The 23,248-nt window shown below is 38.1% G+C and overlaps 1 protein-coding gene and 1 pseudogene across 1 annotated transcript in view; both read right to left on the bottom strand.

Annotated features, from left to right (window-relative positions):
• The window catches only part of CARNMT1 (carnosine N-methyltransferase 1), a 40,954-nt gene extending 22,697 nt beyond the window's left edge, over positions 1 to 18,257 (bottom strand). The window contains exons 1-3 of the mRNA XM_019736700.3: positions 17,799 to 18,257; positions 9,795 to 9,990; positions 8,805 to 8,968 (exon numbers count right to left, since the gene is read on the bottom strand). Of these exons, the coding sequence (XP_019592259.2) occupies positions 8,805 to 8,968; positions 9,795 to 9,990; positions 17,799 to 18,064 (626 nt within the window). The 5' untranslated portion in view covers positions 18,065 to 18,257. The remainder of the gene's footprint in view (positions 1 to 8,804; positions 8,969 to 9,794; positions 9,991 to 17,798) is intronic.
• A 1,553-nt stretch (positions 18,258 to 19,810) lies between these two features.
• LOC141571392 (U6 spliceosomal RNA) lies at positions 19,811 to 19,911 on the bottom strand (annotated as a pseudogene).
• Between the last annotated feature and the right edge of the window lie 3,337 nt (positions 19,912 to 23,248).

Raw genomic sequence — 23,248 nt, 5'->3', positions numbered from 1 at the left:
AACAAGTCCATGGACAATAAAAATGTAAATTAAAAGCTTGTCAAATGAGTAGTATATGTCAAGCAGTGACAGTAGCTGAAGTATTGGAAATCTGTCTAGCTCTGAAGCCAATGAATAAACTTCTTTCTACAAAAAGTCACTAAAAAACTTAAGTTGTATCTGCAAAACATAAGGAAAAAAGGGCAATGGATTATTACTTATACTACTCCTGAATCTGGGACATTACGTATCTAGACATGCAGAAATAAATATATATTTTTTCTTTTTTAATATTTGATAACATGGCTGGAATAATAATAAATTCAACTGGGCTTTCAAAATTACTCACTCACTGAGCTATTTATGGGACTCACACCCAGAACATTACGTCTGATCAAGAAATATTTATAGAATTAATTTTCTGGTCAAGATGGCAGAGTAGATAAACACAATGTTTGTATCCTCTTACAACCACATCAAATTACAACTAAACCACAGAACAACCATCTTTGAGGGTCATCTCAGGTCTAGTTGAACAGAAGTCCTATAACTAAGGACATACAAAAGAAGTCACCTTGAGACTGGTAAAGATGAGAAATGGGCTGGTCCCACAGCCACGTGTGGCAATTAGAGATATCCCTCAGCCGAGGGATATCTCGGCTGAGATCCCCTCTGAGGACCAAGAGGTCCCAGATCCACACCAGGCCTCCCAGCCCAGGGTTCAGTACCAGGAAGAGAACTCACCACAACTTCTAGCTGTGAAAACCAGTGGAGATTGTGGCTGAGTGAGATGGAGCTTCTGATGGAGTCCCAGGTGCTCCTCTTAAAAGGCCTGTGCACAAACTTACTTGCTGTCAGACTCACTTGCTCTGAGCTCCAGCACTGGGGCAGCAGCTCAAAAGGTACCAGGGACATATAGGTAGGAACTGAATTATCTGGCTTTAAGGCAAGGGCTGGAGGGGCAGCTTTCTCCCAGACAGAAGTACTGGCAGCAGCCACTGTTCCTTTGTTGAACCCAACTCCACCCAGTGTAAATACTTAGGCAGGTAACATACCTGAGTCTCCATCAATGTTTTTCACCTAGCCTTGGTGATTCTCTGAGACCCTGCTTCATCCAACTTTCGGGCCCACCCAAGCCACTTCCAGTAGTTTTCCATACAAATAGCCTGTCTTGGCGCATGATACAGAGTTTTAAAAATCTCTCAAAGGTTCACAAATCCCAAACAAACAGCACGTGGCCTCAACGTGCCCTGTACCTCTTACTAAGCAGCCCCAAGCCTGGCATTAGTGGCAGCCAGCCTTGGGTCTCAGCTCTCAGCTTAGCCTCTCCCAGGCACATCCCAGCCCAGTGCAAGTAACGGCCAGCTGCAGATTGCTTTGTGGTTCATTCCGGGTCGCATTGGGCAGGGCACAGGTTGTGGCTGAACTTGGGCTGTAGCGAGGACTCTTCCTAGAGACCCCAAGTCTAGGACATGCAGTGACTAGCTTCAGACCAAGATGGAGCACCACACAGCTGCTTCTGAGGACAACACATGCAATGGGCCCACTGGGAAGGCACCAGAGCCCTGCTAAAGCAAATGCTGCTCCATAGGGTCAGCCCTTGTGCAACAGCTCCTCCACTGTAGTCAGAGTCAGTCCTCACAACCAATCAGCCTGAGGGTCAGTCCCTCCCACTGACATGCAAACAGCAACCAAGGCTCAACTACAACAGGAGGGTACACATAACCTACAAAAGGGACACACCTACAGCTCCTGGCTCAAGTGACCAGGGAGACTGCACCACTGGGTCCCACAGGACACCTGTTGCACAAGGCCACTCTACTAAGACCAGGAAACAAAGACCTACCTAATACACAGAAACAAACATAGAGAGGCAGCCAAAACGAAGAGACAAAGAAACATGTCCCAAATGAAAGAAGAGAACAAAGCTGCAGAAAAAGAACTAAACAAAATGGAGACAATTTACCAGACACAGAATTCCAAATAATGGATATAAGGATGTTCAATGATCTCAGGGAGAGCTTCAACAAAGATGGGAAACATAAAAATGGAGATGGGAAACATAAAAATGGAGATACAAAACATAAAAAAGCACCAATCAGAAATGAAGAATACAATAAACAAAGGATATCTTAGAGGGAATCAACAGTAAATTAAATGAAGCAGAGGACTGAATCAGTGATTTAGAAGATAAGGTAGCACAAACATCTGATCAGAACAGCAAAAAGAAAAGGGAATCCAAAAAAATGATAGTTTAAGGGGCCTCTAGGACAACATCAAGCATACCAACATTTGCATCAGGGTTACCAGAAAAAGAGAGCAAGGAATAGAAACCTTGCTGTCTCAAATGAAAGAATAGAGCAAAGAAATCTGAAGAAATAATGAGGGAAAACTTCCCTAACCTGACAAAGGAAACAGATTTAAACCCAGGAAGCACAGAGTCCCAAAGAAGATGAACCCAAAGAGGCCCACACTAAGACACACCGTAATGAAAATACCAGAGGTTAAATACAGAGAATCTTAAACGCAGCAAGAAAAAAGTAGTTAGTTATCTACAATGGAGCTCCCATAAGACTGTCAGCTGATTTCTCAACAGAAACTTCATGGGTCAGAAGGGGTTAGCAAGAAATCTTCAAAGTGATAAAAAGCAAGGACCTACAACTAATTCTATCATTGAAAATTGAAGGATAGATAAAGAGCTTGCACAACAAGAAAAAAACTAAAGGAGTTCATCACCACCAAACCAGTATTTCAAGAAATGTTAAAGGGACTTCTTTAAGAAAAGATAAAACATGCATAAAATAGTAATAACTACACATCTATCAATAATTATTTTAAATGTAAATGGATTAAATGCTCCAATCAAAAGACATAGGATGGCTGAATGGATAAGAAAACAAGATGCTTACATATGAGGTCTGACAATTAAGTTCACTAACTCATCCTAAAAAAAGTGCTACATACCTCATTGCTGAATAGCACTATGGTCACCTTCAAAGTACTCTCCCCTTGGAAAGCTATGCAATGATGCCAGCGCCTAGTCCATCCTTCAAAGCAATTTTGGAACTCTTTTTCTGGAATGGCCACCAGAGCTGTCATCATATTACCCTGGATGTCCTGAATGTCATCAAAATGTCTTCCTTCCAACACTTCCTTTATCTTCAGGTAAAGAAAGAAGTCATTGAAGGCCAGACCAGGTGAGGAGGGAGGGTGTTCCAATACAGTTATTTGTTTACTGGCTAAAACTCCCTCACAGACAGTGCCGTGTGAGCTGGTATATTGCCGTGATGCAAGAACCATGAATTTTTTGGGAAAAGTTCAGGTTGTCTAACTTTTTCACACAGTCTTTTCAGCACTTCGTAATAGTAAACTTGGTTAACTATTTGTCCAGTTGGTACAAATTCATAATGAATAATCCCTCTGATATCAAAAAAAGTTAGCAATATTTTTGCAAACTAGTGCATGAACTTAACCGTTAGTCCACGTATGTTGCCTACAAGAGACTTCAGATTGAAAAACACAAACAGACTGAAAGTAAAGGGAAAAAGATGTTTCATGAAAATGGAAACAAACAAAAAAGCTGGGGTAGCAATACTTATACCAAAGTAGACTTTAAAACAAAGGCTATAACAAGAGACAAAGAAGGACCTAGTAATCCCACTTCTGGGTATTTATCCGAAGAAATCCAAAACACTACTTCTAAGGGACATGTGCATCCGTATGTTCACTGCAGCATTGTTTACAATAGCCAAGCTATGGAAGCAAACTGGGTGTCTAGCAATGGATGAATGGATAAAGAAGAGGTGGCTACATATATGCGTATACAAGGGAATATTACTGAGCCATAAAAAAGAAAAAATCTTTCCACCTGCAACAACATGGATGGACCTGGAAGGTACTGTGCTGAACGGAGTGTCAAACAGAGAGACAAATGCCATATGATTTCACTTTAATGTGGAATCTAAAAAACAAAATGAACGAACAAACAAAACAGAAACAAATTCATAGATACAGAGAACATTCTGATGTCAGATGGGAGAGGGGTTGGGGGAATGGGTTGAAAAAGAGAAGGGATTAAGAGGTACAAATTAGTAGTTATAAAATAGTCATGGAGATGTAAAGTATAGCATAAGGAACACAGTCATAATATTATAACAACTATGTATTGTGTCAAATGGATACTAGATTTATCAGGGTGATCACCTCATAAGTTATATAAATGTCTAACTATGTTGTACACCTGAAAGTAATTGAAAAACAAAAAGTATTAATTGAAAACTTAATTGAACCGTAATTGAAAAACAAAAAGTATTAAAAAATATTTATAGAATTGAAAATGAGTGGTGTCATAACTGTCTTCAACAATGGAATAAAGATAATGAATGTTTTAACTGATACAGTAATCAGAAGTATATAATCAATCTATTACCTCTTCAACTGTGTATTCAAAAGGTAATTATAGCACAGAATATAAAAAAAAAATTACTATCTAGAAGGAGAAATACAGTGGATGATTTTTATATTTATTCAGCTAAAGACAATCTACATGGCATACAGACAAATAGGTATTTAAATAAGGTGGATTAGCAGCCACTGCATGTTAAAGGGTGGCTAAACAACAAAACACCCTCAATCCTATCCTTTGCAGATGACAATACTAAAATACCAATGAATTCCTGTAGACAAAGCCGTTCATTTACTGCTGAAGAACTATATACTTGTTCCTTAAGAGTTTGAGCATTTCATAATGTTGCAAAAATTTCTTATTAATGAACTATAGAAAACATATTAAAATCTATGTGCATGAAGTAAAAGGTGAGATGCAGATGAAAACTAAAAACTGTTTTGTTTCCCAGAAAGCAACAATATTGCTACATTTCTAGATATAAAGTTTATGGACAAATTTTTCTTAAGTGATTGTATTAACATGTAAGAACATTAGATATAAAAACAATTAAGATATTCACTCAGCCCCCTACACTAGCTGCCTGCCATTATTTTTTCTGGTTGTCATTATTACTTCAGTTTCTACTGTTCCTTTACATACAATGTGTAGCATTTAATCAAAAAGTTATGAGACATGCAAAAAAAGCAAAAAAAACATGTAATCAATTGTTATGAGAGGACGCCTTTGACAGAGAGCACACGTCAGAATTATTAGAGAGGGATTTTTAAATAACCATAAAAAATATGTTAAAGAATCAAATGGAAAAGGTAGATTGCACGTACAAATAGGAAATTTCAGCAAATACACACACACACACACACACACACACACACGAAAATGTATGTATATATATGGAAGTGCTAGAATTTTTTTTTTTAATGTTGTATTAGAAATAAAGAAGTCTTTCAATGAGCTTATTAACAGACTGGCATAATAACAATCAGTGAAATTCAAGTAAAGTCAATAGAAACTTTCCAAACTAAAATACAGAGGGTGCCAAAAAAATGTATACACATCTTAAGAAAGGAAAAAACTGTATTAAAATTGTAATACGCAATATATGAGTATGATAACAAAAGATGAACACAAGTCAGGGGTATACATTGTTTTGGTACCCCAGGTATAAAAAGAGTTAGAGGGTTAGGGACAGTGTGGAAAAAGAGCCATCTGAAACCTGAGACAGTTTAATCAACGTGTATGTAACTGGAGTCTCAGAAGAGAAAGAAATAAAGAGAAAAGGATAGGAGATACATGTGAAGAGGTAAAGAGCAAAGAATATTTGATTTGGTGATATGTATCTACACAAACCCCAAGCAGGATGAACACAAAGAAAACCGCATCTAGGCACCTCATGCTCAAACTGCTGACAAATAAAGGTGAAGAGTGGGGAGTAACTGCTTAATGAGTACACGGTTTATTTTGGGTTGATAAAAATGTTTTAGAAGCATATAGAGGTGATGGATGCCCAACACTGTGAATGTCCTTAATGCCACTGAATTGTTGACTTTAAAATGAGTACTTTTTTATGTGCATCTCACCTCAATTTTTAAAAAAGACATGAATATAGAATTCTCAAAACAGGATACAAAACAGCCCTTAAACATATGAAGATGTTCAACTTCACTCATAAGAGAAATACAAATTAAAATTATTCCAAGATACAATTTCCCACCCATTAGACTGGTAAAAGTTCAAATGCTTGATAATGTATTCGACAAGGCTGTGAGAAAACAGGCACTTTCCTACATTATAGTAGGAAGGCAAAAACAGTACAGCCCTCATAGGGGTGTGTGGCAATAACTGAGGCAGAGACTAGAGTGGCCCCCACCCTCTTCTGATCACATCCTTTTTTTTTTTTTTATAGTCCCCTCCCTTTGTGTGTGCACAGGACCTATGAGTTGCTTCTAACCAACAGATGTCACTTCTGTGATTATGTTACATTATGTAAGACTCCATTTGGAGCCTACTTGCTCTAGACTTTTTTTGTTTTGATGAAGTGGTCATTTGTAAAAGCCCACAGACAAGGAACTGTGAGGCTTCTAGGAGCGGAGGCCAGTTTTCAGCCGATAACAAGCCAGGGCCTAAAACAACAATGAAATAAATTCTGCCAGCACTGTGAGCTTAGAAGTATATACTTCCACAGTCAAGCATCTCTGAGAACATGGCTAGCAGAGCAGACATCTCGATTGCAGTCTTGTAAGACCCTACACAGAGAACCTGGTTAAGCCTTGTCCATACTTCTGACCTACAGAAACTGTGAAACAATAAATGTGCTGTTTTAAGCAGTTAAAATTTGTTACATAGCAATGGATAATACACGAACCATGCTTCAAAGACATTTACCTTTCACATATAGCAATCACACATCTAAGAATTTACACTACAGATACACCTCCAATAATACCAAGATACATATGCATAAGGTTATTAATTGTAGCATTATTTGTAATTGTCAGATACTGCCAACTACTTAAATAACTAAATATAGGAGACTGGTTGAAGTAATCTGAAGCTGTTTAAAAAAAAAAAAAAAAAAAAAAGATCGAGGAAAACCTACATGAACTGATTTGCAGCTATTTCTAGGATATATCATTAAGTGAAAAAAAAAAAGTGCAAAATAAAATATACAGTATCCTACTTTTGTGTATGAAAAAAGGGGGTTCTTAAAAAGAAAAACATTTATCTGCTTACTTTCATAAAAAACAAGGATAAATAACAAATCAATGATACTGATTATATGTGATGTGGGACTGGGGGTGGGGAGTAAAATGGGGTGTAGAAGGTATGGGGAGGGAATGACACTTTTTCTGAATATCACTTTTTTGTCTAGTTTTGTCTTTGATAATTCATAAATCAAAAAATAAAAATGAATCGACAAGGATGATGTAGGGACAGGGGACACACAACCCTAACTGAAAGTAAACTGAAACAAATAAACCTCAATGTACTGAATTTCAAATAAAACATAACCACATCGAGGGTAAAGGGGTTGAAGGGGAGCTAATATAAATAGTGAAGTATATATATATATATATATATATATATATATATATATATATATTTTTTTTTTTTTTTTTTTTTAATTTTTTGTTTTTTTGTTTTTTTGTTTAACATTTTATTTATTTTAAGTGTGTTTTTCATGAACGCATCAGGTCCAAGTCAAGTGGGGGAAGGTAGGAGTGAGGGAAGTAGGAAAAGGAAATAAAGCAAATGTAAAATGCTAAGAATTGATTAATTTAGGTAAAGAGTATATGGGAGCTCTCTGCACAATTCATATAACTTACCTGTAATTTTGATTTATTTCAAAATAAAACATTTTTTAAAAAGAAAGAACACACACACACACACACACACACACACACTGAAATTTCTGAAAGGATATACCCAACTTAAAAATGTCAATCATTGAGGAGGGGAAGGAGATGATGAAAAGGAGCCTCTCTACAAAAATCCTTTAAATGTTAGATTGAATTTCATTCAGTGGTTCTCTTTAAACATATAGTCTCTAATTCAGGGGTTCCTAACCTGAGATCCATGGACCCAAAGGGTCTATGGAGGGAATTCACTGGATCTATGAAGGAGATAGGGGGAAAAAAATTACACTTTAATTTCATTAACCTTTAACTGATACTTTTTTCTTCAATTATAAATGCAGACAACAATCAACAGTAGTTTTAGGAATGCCTGTGACTTTATCACCAATAGAAACCACATATATTTTCACTTTATATTAGTTGTTGAGATTCTCAAAATAACATATATATCATTCAGCATTTTCAAAATACAGTAATACTTGCTGCTAGATTTTATTTGGTGTAATACATGATAAAAAGCAAGTTATATCACCAATTTGCTTTTTAAGTATGTTGGTAACTGTATTTCAAAATAACTCATTTCTTTGTAATCCTATATATTTTATCTTATACATTTATAAATGTTATTCTGAAAAGTGGACCATGGGCTTCAGACTATTCGAGGTTTTCATGGCATTAAAAAGTGAAAAATCTCTGCTCTAAGCTATCAACCCCCCATTTGCTTACAAATATGTCATAATGAGGAAAATGAAAAGTTTGCAGCTTTTTGCTCTGCCATTAAGCAAATTATAAAAAGATATCATTGATAATGATCATCCAAGCTAAACTTCTCATTTTAATTTGTAGATAATTTTCCATACTACTAGAGCAAAAAATTATTCAAAACATTAACTACAACCTCACACAGAGCATCCAAGAACAAATATAACACTACACACCCACACATGAAAAAAATACAGGCACACAGCAACTATAAAAATGAATCAAGACTGTGAAATGTCTCATAGAGAAACTCAGTGCTAATGTATCTTAAATAAATTGGTTAAAAACAAGATATTATTTACCATCTCTCTTTCGGAAAATTTTTTAAAATTTCTTTAATGATTGGCTGGTAGCAGGCATCCCTTTCTGCTTTCCCAGTTTCACACCAGTCTCTCACAAACTGTTTCAATGTGGATTTTAACTTATCCATGTCAAATGTAGATGCTGGCATAATCTTTCCATTCCCCTGTTTAAAAAACAAAAATCAATTAGTTTCTGAGAAAAGTAATCAATCTTGAATATGGTTAAACAGACATGCTACTAAGGGGCTATACAGATGGTTTAGTGGATAAATCACTGGCCTCTCACCTCAACCGGGTTCGAGTGCAGCTTGAGATCCTAAATGAAAAGAGTCTGGTGGTCTCACTTCTACCCTCAATAGATTATGGTCCATTAATCATGAAACCACCATATAATTAAGCAGTCTTTACTCAGTAGAGGACCAGCACTGAGCTGCTATGGAGACCAAACATTCTCTCTCTAAGAGAGAGAAGGTCCCTCCAGGTCACTGATGGGGCAGCATGGAGAGGCTCACACTGGAGTGGCCCAACTGTATCTATCCTGTGGATACAAAAAGAGGACTTCAGTTTCTATTACTGCCAGTCCCTTGAGATTTATAAGCAAAAATAATTTCTTAAAATGAAAGATGACTATCAATATACTCAAAATAATGAGTTTAGTAAGGAAAATTAATTTTACATAGCTAATAAAGTTTATAAAAATGTAAGTCACAAACTCTATGTGTCAGAACACAATGTGAAAGTGTATCAAAACCCCAAATTATCTTAGTAGTTTTAGAAAGAAAAAAAAAAAACCATCAGTAAACAAATCTAGTTTCTGGCATACTGTTCTATTAAGCCTAATCAAATGACTGAACATGTAAGTGAAAACATTCTCTGAGTAGAGCAAATGATCCATGCAAACTTATAAGAATGAAATCCAGAAAGATAAAGACCTCCAAATATAGAGGTCAAGCCCTAAAATAAAAACAAATAGAACAAACTTTCACATACATCTTCTCCATATTCTTTATTTTCAAACATATGTATGCAATCATTCACAATGGTCAGTAGTATTTCTTGATTATGATCAATGCATTTCCGGATCTTGTCCAAGTGAAGAAGAAAATGAGGAAGTAGTTTCTGTTGATTAGCTGGAAGTGATCGAAATTGTCTTTCTGTTCGGTTCACTCGCTCATGCATACTGGTGCTAAAACATAAAAGGTGTTTTTTAAATTGGCAAAATAATTCTCAGGAGAGGCCAATCGTATTTTGAAGTTGTCTTTCTGTATAATCATTCCCTTATAATGTTGGATACTGTCTTGTCACTTACAATCTTTTGGTTTCTTAAACGATATCCACTTAGAAAATTTTATGTTTTTACCTTAGTACAAATTCTCTAAGCAACCAAACAAAAGACAAATCGTTCATAACTAGTAAAAGTAAACATCTGCGCCAATGAGAGGAGGGTAAAAAAGAAATTAGATAGAATTAGTATACAATAAGTTTATTTTTATGATTTCAATTTCCAAACTTAAAATTTTCAGCAAAACCAGCTGATTGCTTTAGATTTCTCCCTCAAGTAACAGAATGTTGTTCTGAAATTACTTTAGAATATCTTCTGAAATTAAGAGCCAACCAAGTTGAAATTTCCAAAATATCATAAAGATCTTATGTACTATAAAAGTAATAAACAAATGAAAAACTGAAATTCTACAGCATTTTAGATAACAGTATTCACATTTTGCATTCCAAAAGTTTCCAAATAACTTTAAAAGTCACAATGGAGAGAGACTACCTATTTATAAAATTTGAAGAGTATCATTTTTAAAAGTTAAATGTTACACTCACAATGAAATCCCACTTCAATCAGATGGGCGAAATTTAAGCCTATCTATATGAAATGTTGGTGAAACTGTGGAATAATTAGATTATTTATATGCTGATTGATGGTGGGTACAAAATTAGTAGAACTACTTTGGAAAATAATTTAGCATTACCTAATAAAGCTTAATATGCACACTCCCTATGACCTAGCAAATGTACTCCTAGACACATACTCAAGAAACTCTTGCAAATGATCACCATGAAACATGAACTATCTTCATCACAGCACTGTTAGAAATGACAAAAAAATCTGGAAACAAAGGTCCATCACCAATAGACTGAACAAAGAATGTACAGTGCAGTTAAATTAATAAATTATAGCTACAGAGAATAATATGGATAAAACTGCGGAATGCAAACATTTGTTGAAACTGAAGTTAAAGAAAAATATATTATAGGGGCGGCCGGATGGCTCAGTTGGTTAGAGCATGAGCTCTGAGCAATAGGGCTGCTGGTTTGATTCCCACATGGGCCAGTAGTGAGCTGCGCCCTCCACAACTAGATTGAAGGACTACTTGGAGCTGATGGGCCCTGGAGAAACACATCGTTCCCCAATATTCCCCAATAAAAAATTAAAAAAAAAAAAGTTAATTAAAAAAAATATATATAATTCCATGTTATACAAAAATAAACAATATATATCATAGGGACTGAACATATGTAGAAAAACTACAAGGAGAGCAAGGAAATAAAAATTCAGGAAAGTAATTTTTTTCAGGGGAAAGGGATATGATAACATTCTTTTTAAAAACTGAGTGGTAGGTTCATGGGGGCTCACTGCATCATTTTACAGTTTACATATACAAATGAATAAATGTATGTTTCTTTTAAATGTTCTTGGCATTTATTCAGTGTTAAATGAAAATAAAAAATACTCTATTTTATTTGGTTGCCTGAATCTCTCTATCCAAATAACTCTCTCATTTTTTACTTTATACCAAATAACTCGCTAATTTCTGAAAAGTAATATTTAAAGAAATATGTCCGCAATACTTCATTGGCCATACTAAAATTATTCATTGTTTATCTGAAATTCAAATTTAACAGGTACCCTTTATTTTATCTGGCAATTCTGGCCATGTAAAGATCTTAAATCTACATGATGCAGTAAAAAAAGACCATGGATTTTGGAGTTAAAACAGAACTGCGTGTAAATCCCGGCAAGCTGAACTCTCCGACTCTCACTTTCCATATCTGTGAACCGTGATGATTCAACACCTCAGACCTCACAGGGCTGTTCTATGGGGTAAAAGAAACAAAGACAATGATAATAACTACTGGGGGCTAAAAAAAAAAAAAGGAGAAGGAAAAAGAAGTTCTGAAGAAGCTCCTGACAAAACTTAAGCAAAAACCTGGACATGTTTTTAGAAGCTTGTGTGTGATGGTATTATGGGAGGGTGCTTACAGGCAATGTAAAAACATCAAGTTGGCAGTGGCTGCACTGATGTTTGCTTTTTACCCTCCTTGAAACTATAGCAGTGAGCTCTGGAGTCAAAGAGCTCTGGATTGAAATCCAGATTATGCCACCTATTTGTTATGTGACGCTTGGCAAATTACTTCTTTCTCTGTGAAACATAACGATAATGATTACGGAAGCTATCATTTATTCAGACAATAAATGCTAGGCACTAAACCAAGTCACTTAACATGGATTATTCTGAAAAATCTCCATAAAACCCCATGAGGTAGGTACCATGATACTGCTCTGCTTATCCAATGGGGTTTCACTGAAAATGTTAACAAAACAATGCATATAAACACTTAGTCCAATGTCTGACAACATAGCAAGTGCTCAAAAATAGGAGGTATATCTAATTTGTAAAACTAATGTTTACACTGAAAATAAGAAAAATGCAGAAAAGTGAAAGTCTTCAGGAGAAAAACCGCTACTAATAATAACCTCTGCTAGAGGCAACCATTTCTCATTTTTTGGCGCATTTCTCCCTGTTTTGTTGTTGTTTAAGACAAAGTCATCCAGCACCTTTCCTGTCAGAATGTGGTAGTACATATGGGAGATCAAATGGCAGTGGTTTAGGAATGGAGAATCTCTGCCTCTACCCAGTAAGATCTACGGAAATGTCATGTCTTTTAACAAGACCTCCAAATGATTCACATACATACACAGTCAAGTCAATTCTTATTAAAGGAATTTTCCCAGATCAGAAAAAAGTTCTCAAATGATTACATGACAAATGATTACAAATGACTATTTATCATTTCATGTGATGCTACCAAAATTTACTTATCTATTTCCCAAACATTGGACATTTAGATACTTCTACTAGTCTGTCTATATTGTAAACTTTGTGTTAAAAATTTGTCTATATTTAAAAAAAAAAAAATACCACAAATTCCCAAAAGAAGAATTACCAGGACAGAATGGATGAGTATTTTTAAGGTTCTTGGTACAAACTGATTTTCAGAAAGATTGTATCAATTTACATTCCTAGCAATAAAGTATGACACTAAAGGAACTATTTAAAGTGGCCATAATACGTTAGGCAAACAGCACAGTTGCAACAATTTACAATTCACTGTTAACAGGTTAATCTCTTGGTACTTTATTCTGCAGTATTCTCCAGCACTGGATGCCCCACAATCTCCCTCTCACCATACCTCAAAACTTAACATATCCAAACTAAACTTAGCACATGTCCCACCAAAAAAATCTTGCACTTCTTCCAATATGGCTGATGCTGGTGAATGGTACACCATACATCCACTCAAATCAGAAACTAACAAGTCATCCTAAAATGCCTCTTCTCATAGCCCACACAATCAATAAACCCAAGGTCCTTTTGATGCTACTTCATAAAAGTATCTGCAAATTACACCTCTCTCCAGTGCTTTACCTCAGGCCCGTAGTGTGTCTTCCAAAGATTACGGAGAGGCCTGCTACCTATAGGAATGTTGTCCCCAACCTAACCCCCCCCACCATCAGATGTATTCTAAAATACAAGTTTCATCTTTGTCACTATTTAATCTGCGCATTTCAACATATGTAAAAAGCAATCAATATTCAGTCAGACTTCCTAGGTGCCATTTTTGGTTCTCCATGAAGACTACTTATTTCCATGATAGCAGGAGAGTTGAGGTAAGTTATGGATTGGTCAGAAGAGTCCACACACATACGTGTTGTCAATTACTGCTACAGAAGTGATATAACTACATAGGCAGGATAAGACATAGCATATCCCTCAACCCTTGATTACTTAACTGTGTGCAAAGCTGTCTATACCATTCACCCACAGTGACTCTTGAAATAATTCAAGTCTTACCAAAGTTGAGAAACGAGTCCAGTTCTTACTATACCATTATAATTGGGGCTACCTTCATCTATTCTGGAAATGCTTACACTATGAGAAACAGAATGAAGAAGTAAACTGCAGTCACTGTAGTCAAGCTGATAAATTACTAAAATCAAGTAGGTGGAGATTATGAGGAAACGATTCTATTCTTGTTTTAACTAGCCTCGGAACTTACATTTTTTAACTTTCCAGTTCTGCAGAAATACCTGAACATACATGAGGCCTCCAGATAACCCTCTAACCACTCCATGAAGGACTTATGCATCCAGATAACCTGGCATCCGTCATCCAGACTGCCTAACATCTGACCAATAACCATCCTGGACCAATCCTAGGGCAAGGAATACAGCACTGATTATTCTCAAGAATGTACATTTTACTATAAGAACTTGTAACTTTTTCTTTTTTGGAACACATCTTCGTTTTTGCCTAGTTGTGTTTCCAAGTTGCAAACCCTAACACCCTTGAATAAATATTTATCATTTATTTCTAAGCAAAACCTCCAGGCACTTTTTGAGTTTGTCTGATGACTATGTGCTTTAATACAGGGGTGGCAAACTCCCCTGCCACACACACTTAGTCTGTTTTTGTAAAAAGAGTTTTACAGGAACATTGCCATGCTCTTTTGTTCATATTGCTTATGGTTGCTTCCATACAAGGGCAGAGTTGAATAGGTGTAACAGAAACCACCTAGACCTGAGAGGTTAAAATATTCATTGCCTGGCCCTTAAAGAAAGTTTGCCAACCCTGCTATAAAGGAATGTTTTAATATCTTCAGACTATCCTCAGTCAGCATCAGGAGGCCATATCCTCTGGCAGGTAAGGGGAGAAAGTAGAGTCAGCAGCCATCTTTCCTTAAGGGTATCTCTACCTCCAGCATTTTCTAGAAGGTTGCTCTGGGGAGTGACCCCAGCTCTGATTTAGTCACCTTTCATCAGGGTGGGTCTGATGCTGAGTCTGAGCCAAGGACCAAGGTCAGTGACCCATTCCTCTGCACCTGTTGAACTACTCTGAAATTCCAAACAGGAAAGCCACCTTTTCAAAAGGAAAGTCTGTCTCAATCCATTTACAATATTTATTAAATAACCCACGCTTAAAGTTGTCTTACTAGTATCACTGCTTAATAATGCAGGGTAAAATTTTAGTGAACGACTTTGGATTTCAAGCCAGACTCTATCACAATTTAGTTCCACAATTTGGTTGTGTAACCCTGGGCAAGTTACTCACCTCTTTATATGCCTACCTCTCACCTATAAAAATGACCTCTACATCTCAATTTTTAAAATCTAACCTAACCATTATTTCTAAAAGTAGGACATTTCTGACAAGAGCTTTGATTTTTCAACTGCAGTATTTTCTGAGACTAGGTCTCTTCATTCATAACAAGAGTGACATTTTAAGGCTAACAACATTTTTTGCTATTCAGTACAATACTGTAATCATTTTTACCTTAGTCAGACTATGTCATCTAAGCAAAATCTGTAGGAAGCACAAAATTGGAAGGCACTGGAAAGAGAAAACATTAACCAAAAGACACTTATTACCCTATGATCTTTAATCTAAATCTCCTATATAATGACTAAAAGACATTTAGCAGTAAAACCAAACTCTAAAATTTGGAAGTACTTGCCCAAAGGTCTAGAATAGGATTGTCTATCAGAATTTATTGCAACGATGGAAACTTACATCTGCACTGTCCAATATAGCAGACCCTACCCACATGTGGCTAATGAGCACTTGAAATGTGGCCACTGAGATTGAGGAAATTAATTTTTAATTTTATTAAGTTTTAATTAATTTAAGCTTAAATTTAGTCAGATGTAACCAGTGGCTAAGGTACTGGACAGTGCAGGTCTAGAAGACCATAAAATACTGGAATATAACAATCCAGTGTTTTCTGCTGTACGTTCTCCATACCCCTAATCCTTTAAGTGATATTTTTAAAAGCCTATTTTTTTGATCATATGCTCTTTTCAGTCTAGAGATTGGAAGTGTTTCATAGAGAGATGAAACAAATAAAAAGGACTGTATTTTAAAAATGAAATTTTCCTCAATCCCACATTAAACTGGTAAAGAGTATAGGAAAATGTACCACAACCACTAGAACATGCACACAAGTGCCCTTTTCTCTACTGCTACACAGGTCAAAGTCCCCCCACAACAAAAAGGCCCATCTGATACTTAATCATAAATATCAATTCTAAATTAGTCCTAATATTTTAGAACTGGGTATACACACATTTTTAACTAGTTAGGTGCACAGTAGTCGCAAGACATTATCTCTAGATTTTTCAATAGTAAAATGTACCAGACTTTTCTGCACCTACCACGCTTAGCTATCTAATGTCAGCTGCTTCCCCTCCCTTTATGGTTCTTCCAGGCACGATACTTACATCAAATTCAATTCTCTGGTTGTCTGCCTTCTTCCCTTTGTTGATACTAAATAAAATCCCCATACTACTAATTCCCCTTTGGGCTCCATAAGTAACGCGGTCCACCGTTCCTACTCCTGTGCTTAATTAAATTAATTAGTAAATTGTTTCCTCAAGATCTCTGAACTTTAAAAATTCATGTCACAAATGTAAACAGATTTTAAATAACTTAAACTTCTATTAAGCAAGTTTCCAAACTCAAGATAATAAACTATTTTACCACTGGTCACAAATCCACAGACTATTTGGGAATGACAAATGTATTTCTTTGCTACTACTTGTCTTATTAAAAATAGAGCTTCAACAACATATGCCAAGCACTGGTGACATAAAAATAAATAAGGCTCAGTCCATGTCCTTGAGGAGGTCACAATCAAGCAATATTTTAAAAGTCTGCATAAAGTACAGCAGAAGCCCATCTAAGGGAACCGTTTTACTTGGGCAGAAGGTCATGTTTGCAGACTTCAACTGCAGACCCAGAACATGTCCCTCGGTGGACTCATCCCTAACAGAATAAAAGTACTATCTTTACTTGAAAATACAGTTGATTTAAGTTCCTTCCAGATTTTGGAATTAAAATTTGGTGATTAAGCTATGTTAACATCTATCTAGAAGAAAAGTAGAAGTTAGGAAGTTTAAAAGTCCTACCACCATGCCTAGCCCACGAGGAGACTTCGATACATATTTGCAAAATAAAAGATCCCAAAGGTGGGTCTCCCTGTACCTTCTCTCGTCCCCCCTTAAAAATTAGCAAATGTTAGGACAGCTGGACCACCTCCAATCTTCATTACACCCACCAGTTAAAGACATTGAGCGGCATCATTCACTCGCTCACCACAAAGGTGCCAGTACATTCACAGCGCCAAGCGGGGGGGGGGGGGGGGAAATCTCATGCTGTTCTCATAAGAACTGGCAACAGTTTGAGAAAATGCGTTCTACAGCATCCCACGTGGAGGTGAACTTGGGCTCTCCGTGGGTTCAGTTTGGAGGACATCGACAACACAGACAAATCAAGCCCAACACTGAATGATTTACCATCACCATCTTCTATCTGAAATTGTTACAGCACTTTTTCGGCCTCACCGGCCTCAAAGCCAAACCTTTAACGAGGGATGAAAGGCAAGAGAGTTAATCAGATCCTGAGGTCAGAAGACACGTAGCTGAGCAAGACAGCGCGGCAGCGGCAGACACGCGAGTGTACTGGCCCGAGAGGGGCTACGGTGGTGGGAGGTGACTCGGGGACCCTGAGGTCAGCTCAAGCGGCCCGGTCAGGGAACCCCGGAGGCGTGGCGGCCGGAGGGCGAGCGCGGGTGGCGCCACCGTTCCAGCAGGTCCGCCGCACCAGCGGACGCCCCGACGGGCTGAGCTAGGGTCCGCCACCGGCTCCTTACCCGTAGTAGCGGAAGGCATTAATGATCTTCCAGAAGTGCTCGCGCTCCAGCCTCTCCTCCTCCTCCTCGGTGCTGCGCGCGGGCGCCGCCGCCGCCGCCGCCGCCGCCGAATCGACCGCGACCGAGCCCAAACGCCCCGCGGAGAACTGCACTTCCACCTCCCCGCTCCCGCCGCAGCCACCGCAGCCACCGCGGCCGCCCCCGCCGCCCCCGCAGCTCTCCCGCAGCTGAGAGGCATGCGGCGATGGGCGCCGTCGTCGCTGCATCGCCGCCGTGGCCCTCAGCCTGGCTCGTTTGCGTATCGCTGCGACTGAAAGCGTGGTGGCGGCTGCTCGGCCTTCCTCTAGACAGCGCCCGCCACGGACACGCCCCCAGCTCGCGGCGCGCTCCGCCCCCGCCGCCCTTAGGCCTCCATCTGCGCTGGGCTCCGCCAGGTCTTCACAGCGCCCAGAACGAGTACGCACGCGCATGAGAGGGTATGACGGTGGGCTGCGGCCGCCAGCGTTCATTTGCTGCGAGTCTTGGGCAACGGCGCGCTAACGTCAAGACGACGCGTACAGTGGGTGGAACTAAGGACCAGTGGGAGGAGCGAAGGGGATCCCTAGTTGGGTGGGGCTGACACCTGCGAGCGGCCTTGTGGGTGGGGTTCGAGACCCTGCAAGTGGGGGATTATGGAACAGGCCACTGAACTAAGGCTGAAGTACTAGCAAAGGAGGGAAAAGCAGAAAAAAAGTTCAGCCCTGATGAATTTATTCGGAATATTTATTTTACAGAGTTTAAAAGGAAGGCCTTCCATTCACCCTAAGTTTTAATTCACTTTCTATATGAATTTCTAGTTTTAATTACATAAAGGGAGAGGGACACCATCATCTTTTCAGTGTTTAGAGGCCTGCGAAGACTCTAGTCCTACCCTGATTGGTGATGGCAGCAGCAAAGGAAAATGCGGGAACCTAACTCTACCTAGCACTTGCCATTGGAAGGGAACTGGACAGAGCAAAAGCGCACAGGATGGTAATGCCTCAGGCACTGCAATAGCATCTACGGTAACGGTGGCCCTTAGCAATGTCAGACTTAATCTCTCTCTCTTCTTCACCTACAGTCACGTTTTGCCCCATTTCTCTTTAGGCTAATGGGTAAAATGGCTGCCCTACCAGCATTTAATGTTATCTTTAGGAAATAACTCATTCCATTTAATTTAATCTACCACCCAGCAAATCAGTCTTTCAAAATAACAGTAAAAGGGACAGATTGTTTTATTCAGAAGAGTTAAGCAAGCTCAAGCACCACAAATTCTGTTAAAAAAGACAATCATACTGCAAATGAGGTGGATTTTATTTTCATCATTTAAATTAATAATTGAAACAAAGGCAATGTTAAAACAAGTACTGTGATTCTTTGTTAATATTACATTTTTATACAAAATTTTTATAACATTTTAAAGTTATTTTTAAATAGTAATACAATAATACATGGTTCAAAATTCAAAAGGGAAGTGAAAGAGTTAACAAATGTGAAGTTTCTTTATCCCTGTCCCTAACCACCCAGCTTCCCTCCTCAGACACAAGATATCAGTTCTTGGCTTATTCTTGCAGGTTTTCTATCCGTTGTTCATTTGTCTTCGAGACTGGTGTTTGAAAGTCCTACATATTAACTGTTAGCAAACCTGTTTTCATATACAACCAAAGAAGGGAGGTTTGGAACCAAGAGAACTCACCACTAGAATTATCAAGCCATCGGGATGACTACAGAGCACAAAGAGCTTTTTTCAAAAATGCTTTTTTACCCTTTCACCTCTATGTTATAATTATTTAATATCCTGTTCTGAAATAGAGTTGCAGTTTCCTGCTTCTGTTTGTCCTCTTCCTCAAAGTTTGGTATAGTTTTATCCTTTTATTTCAGGTATAAGAGCTCCTTTCAGCATTTCTTATAATGCAGGTCTTGTGGTGGCAAATTCCCTCAGCTTTCGTTTGTCTGGAAAAGTCTTTATTTCTCCTTCATATCCAAAGGATAACAAAAATATGTACCACTTCATGAATTTGAGTGTCATTCGTGCATAGTGGCCATGCCAATCTTCTCTGTATTATTCCAATTTTTGTGCTGCTAAAGTGAGCATTCCATTTCATTTCTTCACTCTATTGTTCAAGTCAATTATTCTTCTGAGTATCAATTAGCTGAAAATCTGGATTTATTTATTATTTATTTATTTATTTATTGTTATTTTTTTAATTGGGGGAATATTGGGGAACACTGTTTTTCTCCAGGGCCCATCAGCTCCATCCAAGTAGTTGTCCTTCAATCTAGTTGTGGAGGGTGCAGCTCAGCTCCAAGTCCAGTCGCCGTTTTCAATCTTTAGTTGCAGGTGGAATTGAACTGGCAACGTTGTTGTTGAGAGCTCCCGCTCTAGCAAACTGAGCCATCCGGCCACCCCTCTGGCAGCTCAGCGGCAGCGTGTTGTCTTCAATCTAGTTGTGGAGGGCACAGCTCACTGGCCCATGTGGGAATCAAACTAGCAACCCTGTTGTTCAGAGCTCACACTTGAACCAACTGAGCCATCTGGCTGCCCCTGAAAATCTGGATTTAAAATGTTAAACTTGAAGCTGTAATCAAGTCTAGGGACAAGCCAGAATTTCACTATCTTCCTAAAACTTCCAGAAAAATCAGTGTTTTTCGGTGACAGGTAATATTTCTTTCCCACTCTTGATGTTTCCCTTTCCATGCAAAGGGAGTTCAGTCAAGCAGTACCCCTTGACTTTCACATGGGGTGTCTCTTTTGATTGGTACATTTGGAAAGAATAAACTAGGCATGCTCCACTCAGCTCCTGACTTTATTTTTTCCCCTCTCGGGAGTAAACTTGCTTGCAGTAAGCACAATTTCTTCTCTATAACTCACGCCATAAAATCTTTCCCAATTGGAAAAGTTGTCCTGATTCTATGCTACCTATGACTATATGAGTAAGTGACTAATTCTGGACAGAGTTAGGAGGCCCATTTGATTCTCACATTCTCCAAGGTAGGTTTTATCAGTAATAGAGGGGATATTTTGGCCACCACCTGCCTCTCCTTTGTCTTGTTGCTCAATTTGTTCTGAATCTAAGTGGTAAAGAGAGGAGTGTATTAATTATATTTTCGTATTTTCTGTATTCTTGATGCTCTGCTATCTGGGGCCTCATTGACTGGGGAGAGACAGCCCTTCTCAGGGCTAGCTAATTTCTAGAGATAGCAAACAAGTCACCTGAACCTTTCACATGCAAACTGACCAATCCAGATACCACATCCCCAAACCTCCTTCTTTATCAAACTCTCCCACACCAAGCCAATATTCCCCTGCCCTAATCAACCCAGGATCAGACACCAATTTGGGACAGCCCCTACACCTTATAGCTTGCTGAAATTATTCTCACCTCAAAGCCTGCTTGCTTTGCTTTGCCTTTCCTTGCCTATGGGAACCACGATAAAGTCTCATCCTGTGCTTTCCCCTCACTCCTTCTGCCTCCTGGCTGAACCTGGTGCTTCCTGTGAGACCCTCCATGGTGTGGTGTGCACCCTCCTCTTAGCGACTATAAGTAACAAACTATCTTAACAATGGCAGTTGTCTCCTGATCTCTTGGTCTCACCATGCCTGAATAATAATAAAACCTGCATTTTAAAACAGGAAGTTGTTATTGGGCCCCTCCAAATGCCCCAACATATTTCTTCAGGTGATTCAAAGTGTGACTTTATAACATAGTCGCTGATATCATTTCCCCTTCTTTTCTGCCATATATATATATATATATATATATATATATATATATATATATATATATAATATTATTATTATTTAATCAGGAAGATGGAAACAGAAATACCCAAAATAGCTGGGCTCCGATTAGATTAGCAACAATTTGTCCAGTTTTTATTTATTCTTGAGATTCTAACTATTGACTTTCTAAAGTAACTTATCCAAGAATTTATCAGTCAATCTGAGTCTTAATTGTGAACAATTCTTAAGTGTTCTGACAAGAGAAGTGTAATTAATAGTTCAAGCTTTCCAGAAGCTTATGGCACAGTGAGTGGGTAAGCAAAACCAGAAAATATTAAACGATTGAGATGATTTAGTATTAAAGCAGTATGGATTAAGTAAGTGTAATGGGAGTTAAGGAAAAGGAAGAAGAGTTTGAAAATGGCATGAGAGCTAAATCTCAAGGATGACTGTAAATCAAAATAGGCAAAGATGTTAGAGCACTTTTTGCAAACCAATTCAAATTCTTTTAAGCCAAAAGGGGGCAAGGATTTATTGTTTCTTATTGCCAAAAAGATGAGGCATAGGTACATCTAGAGGCTCAAATTATATAATCAGAAATCTGTCAGTTGCTCTCTAGTAGTTCTAAAAGAGCACTATTCTTCTCTAAAAGTTCCAACAGAAGGTCTGGGCAGGGCTCTCACTAGATCAGCTTGGGTCACGTGCTCTTCCTTGAACTGACTGCTGGGACTGTGGGGCTGTGATTTTCTGATTAGCCAGGTGTGGGTCACATGTCCACCCTAGAGCTGGCTGTGGAGTCAGTCACATCCAAACCTATGGACTGAAAGTCAGGGATTGATAGTTTCCAAAGGAAATTCTGAGAGATATTCCCAAAAGGCACAGTCAATTCTGGACAGGAAACCACAACAATTCTGGGTGTAGTGGGGGTATAATAACATGAGCATAGTGGAGAGGAACGCAAAGACCAGTCTGATTATAAGCCATATGAAGACATAGAGGAAAACAGATTCCAATAATTCAGATGGCATAAAATTATTAGAACCTTTAAAAGTCAGACAGAAGAGTTTTGGTGAGTCCCTAAGCAAAGGAGGTTCATTTTAGATTCTGAAGCAATAGTGTGATATGATGAAAGTAGTATTATAGAACGATTAATCGGATAAGAGCCAGGGGATAAGCTGTTGTCAGGAAAACCAGATGAGGAGATTGTCTGAATAATCCTAAAATGGTGTGATAAAGATTTATGCTAGACAATAATAGTGAAGGGAAGAGATTAAGGTAAATCCAGATAATATTTTCAAAGGAAGAAAAGACTGAGTTGAATATAGGGGATGAATAGAGAAGAATCAAAAGGGATGACAAAGGTTGTGCCAGAGTTACAAAGATATTACTAATAGAAATTTATAAGGAGAATGGGTTTCTCCTTCTCCCAATGCTCCCACCCCACAAGCCTGCTCTCTTATCCTATGATTTCCATCACTAGGCTGGACAAAGACTGACGGAGATTTTAAGTACTGAAGGATTATGGTACCCCATCTCCCCCATCATATGTGATTCAAAGTGAAAATATTAAATAGTAAAAAAAGCCTAAGAAGTCCTGCAGTCTTGATTTGTCATACGATGCTACTGTGATGTTTTGTTTACAATCACACATTTTCAGTATTTTATAGTTTTTCTCATTAGAAATTTACTTGATACTCTAACTCATGTT

The sequence above is a fragment of the Rhinolophus sinicus genome, chromosome 16 (assembly GCF_057876585.1).
Source record: "Rhinolophus sinicus isolate RSI-liver-muscle chromosome 16, RSI-T2T, whole genome shotgun sequence".
In the NCBI taxonomy this organism is placed as follows: domain Eukaryota; kingdom Metazoa; phylum Chordata; class Mammalia; order Chiroptera; family Rhinolophidae; genus Rhinolophus; species Rhinolophus sinicus.
Note: the sequence above shows the minus strand (reverse complement) of the source record. Positions and strands in the feature narration are given on the sequence as shown.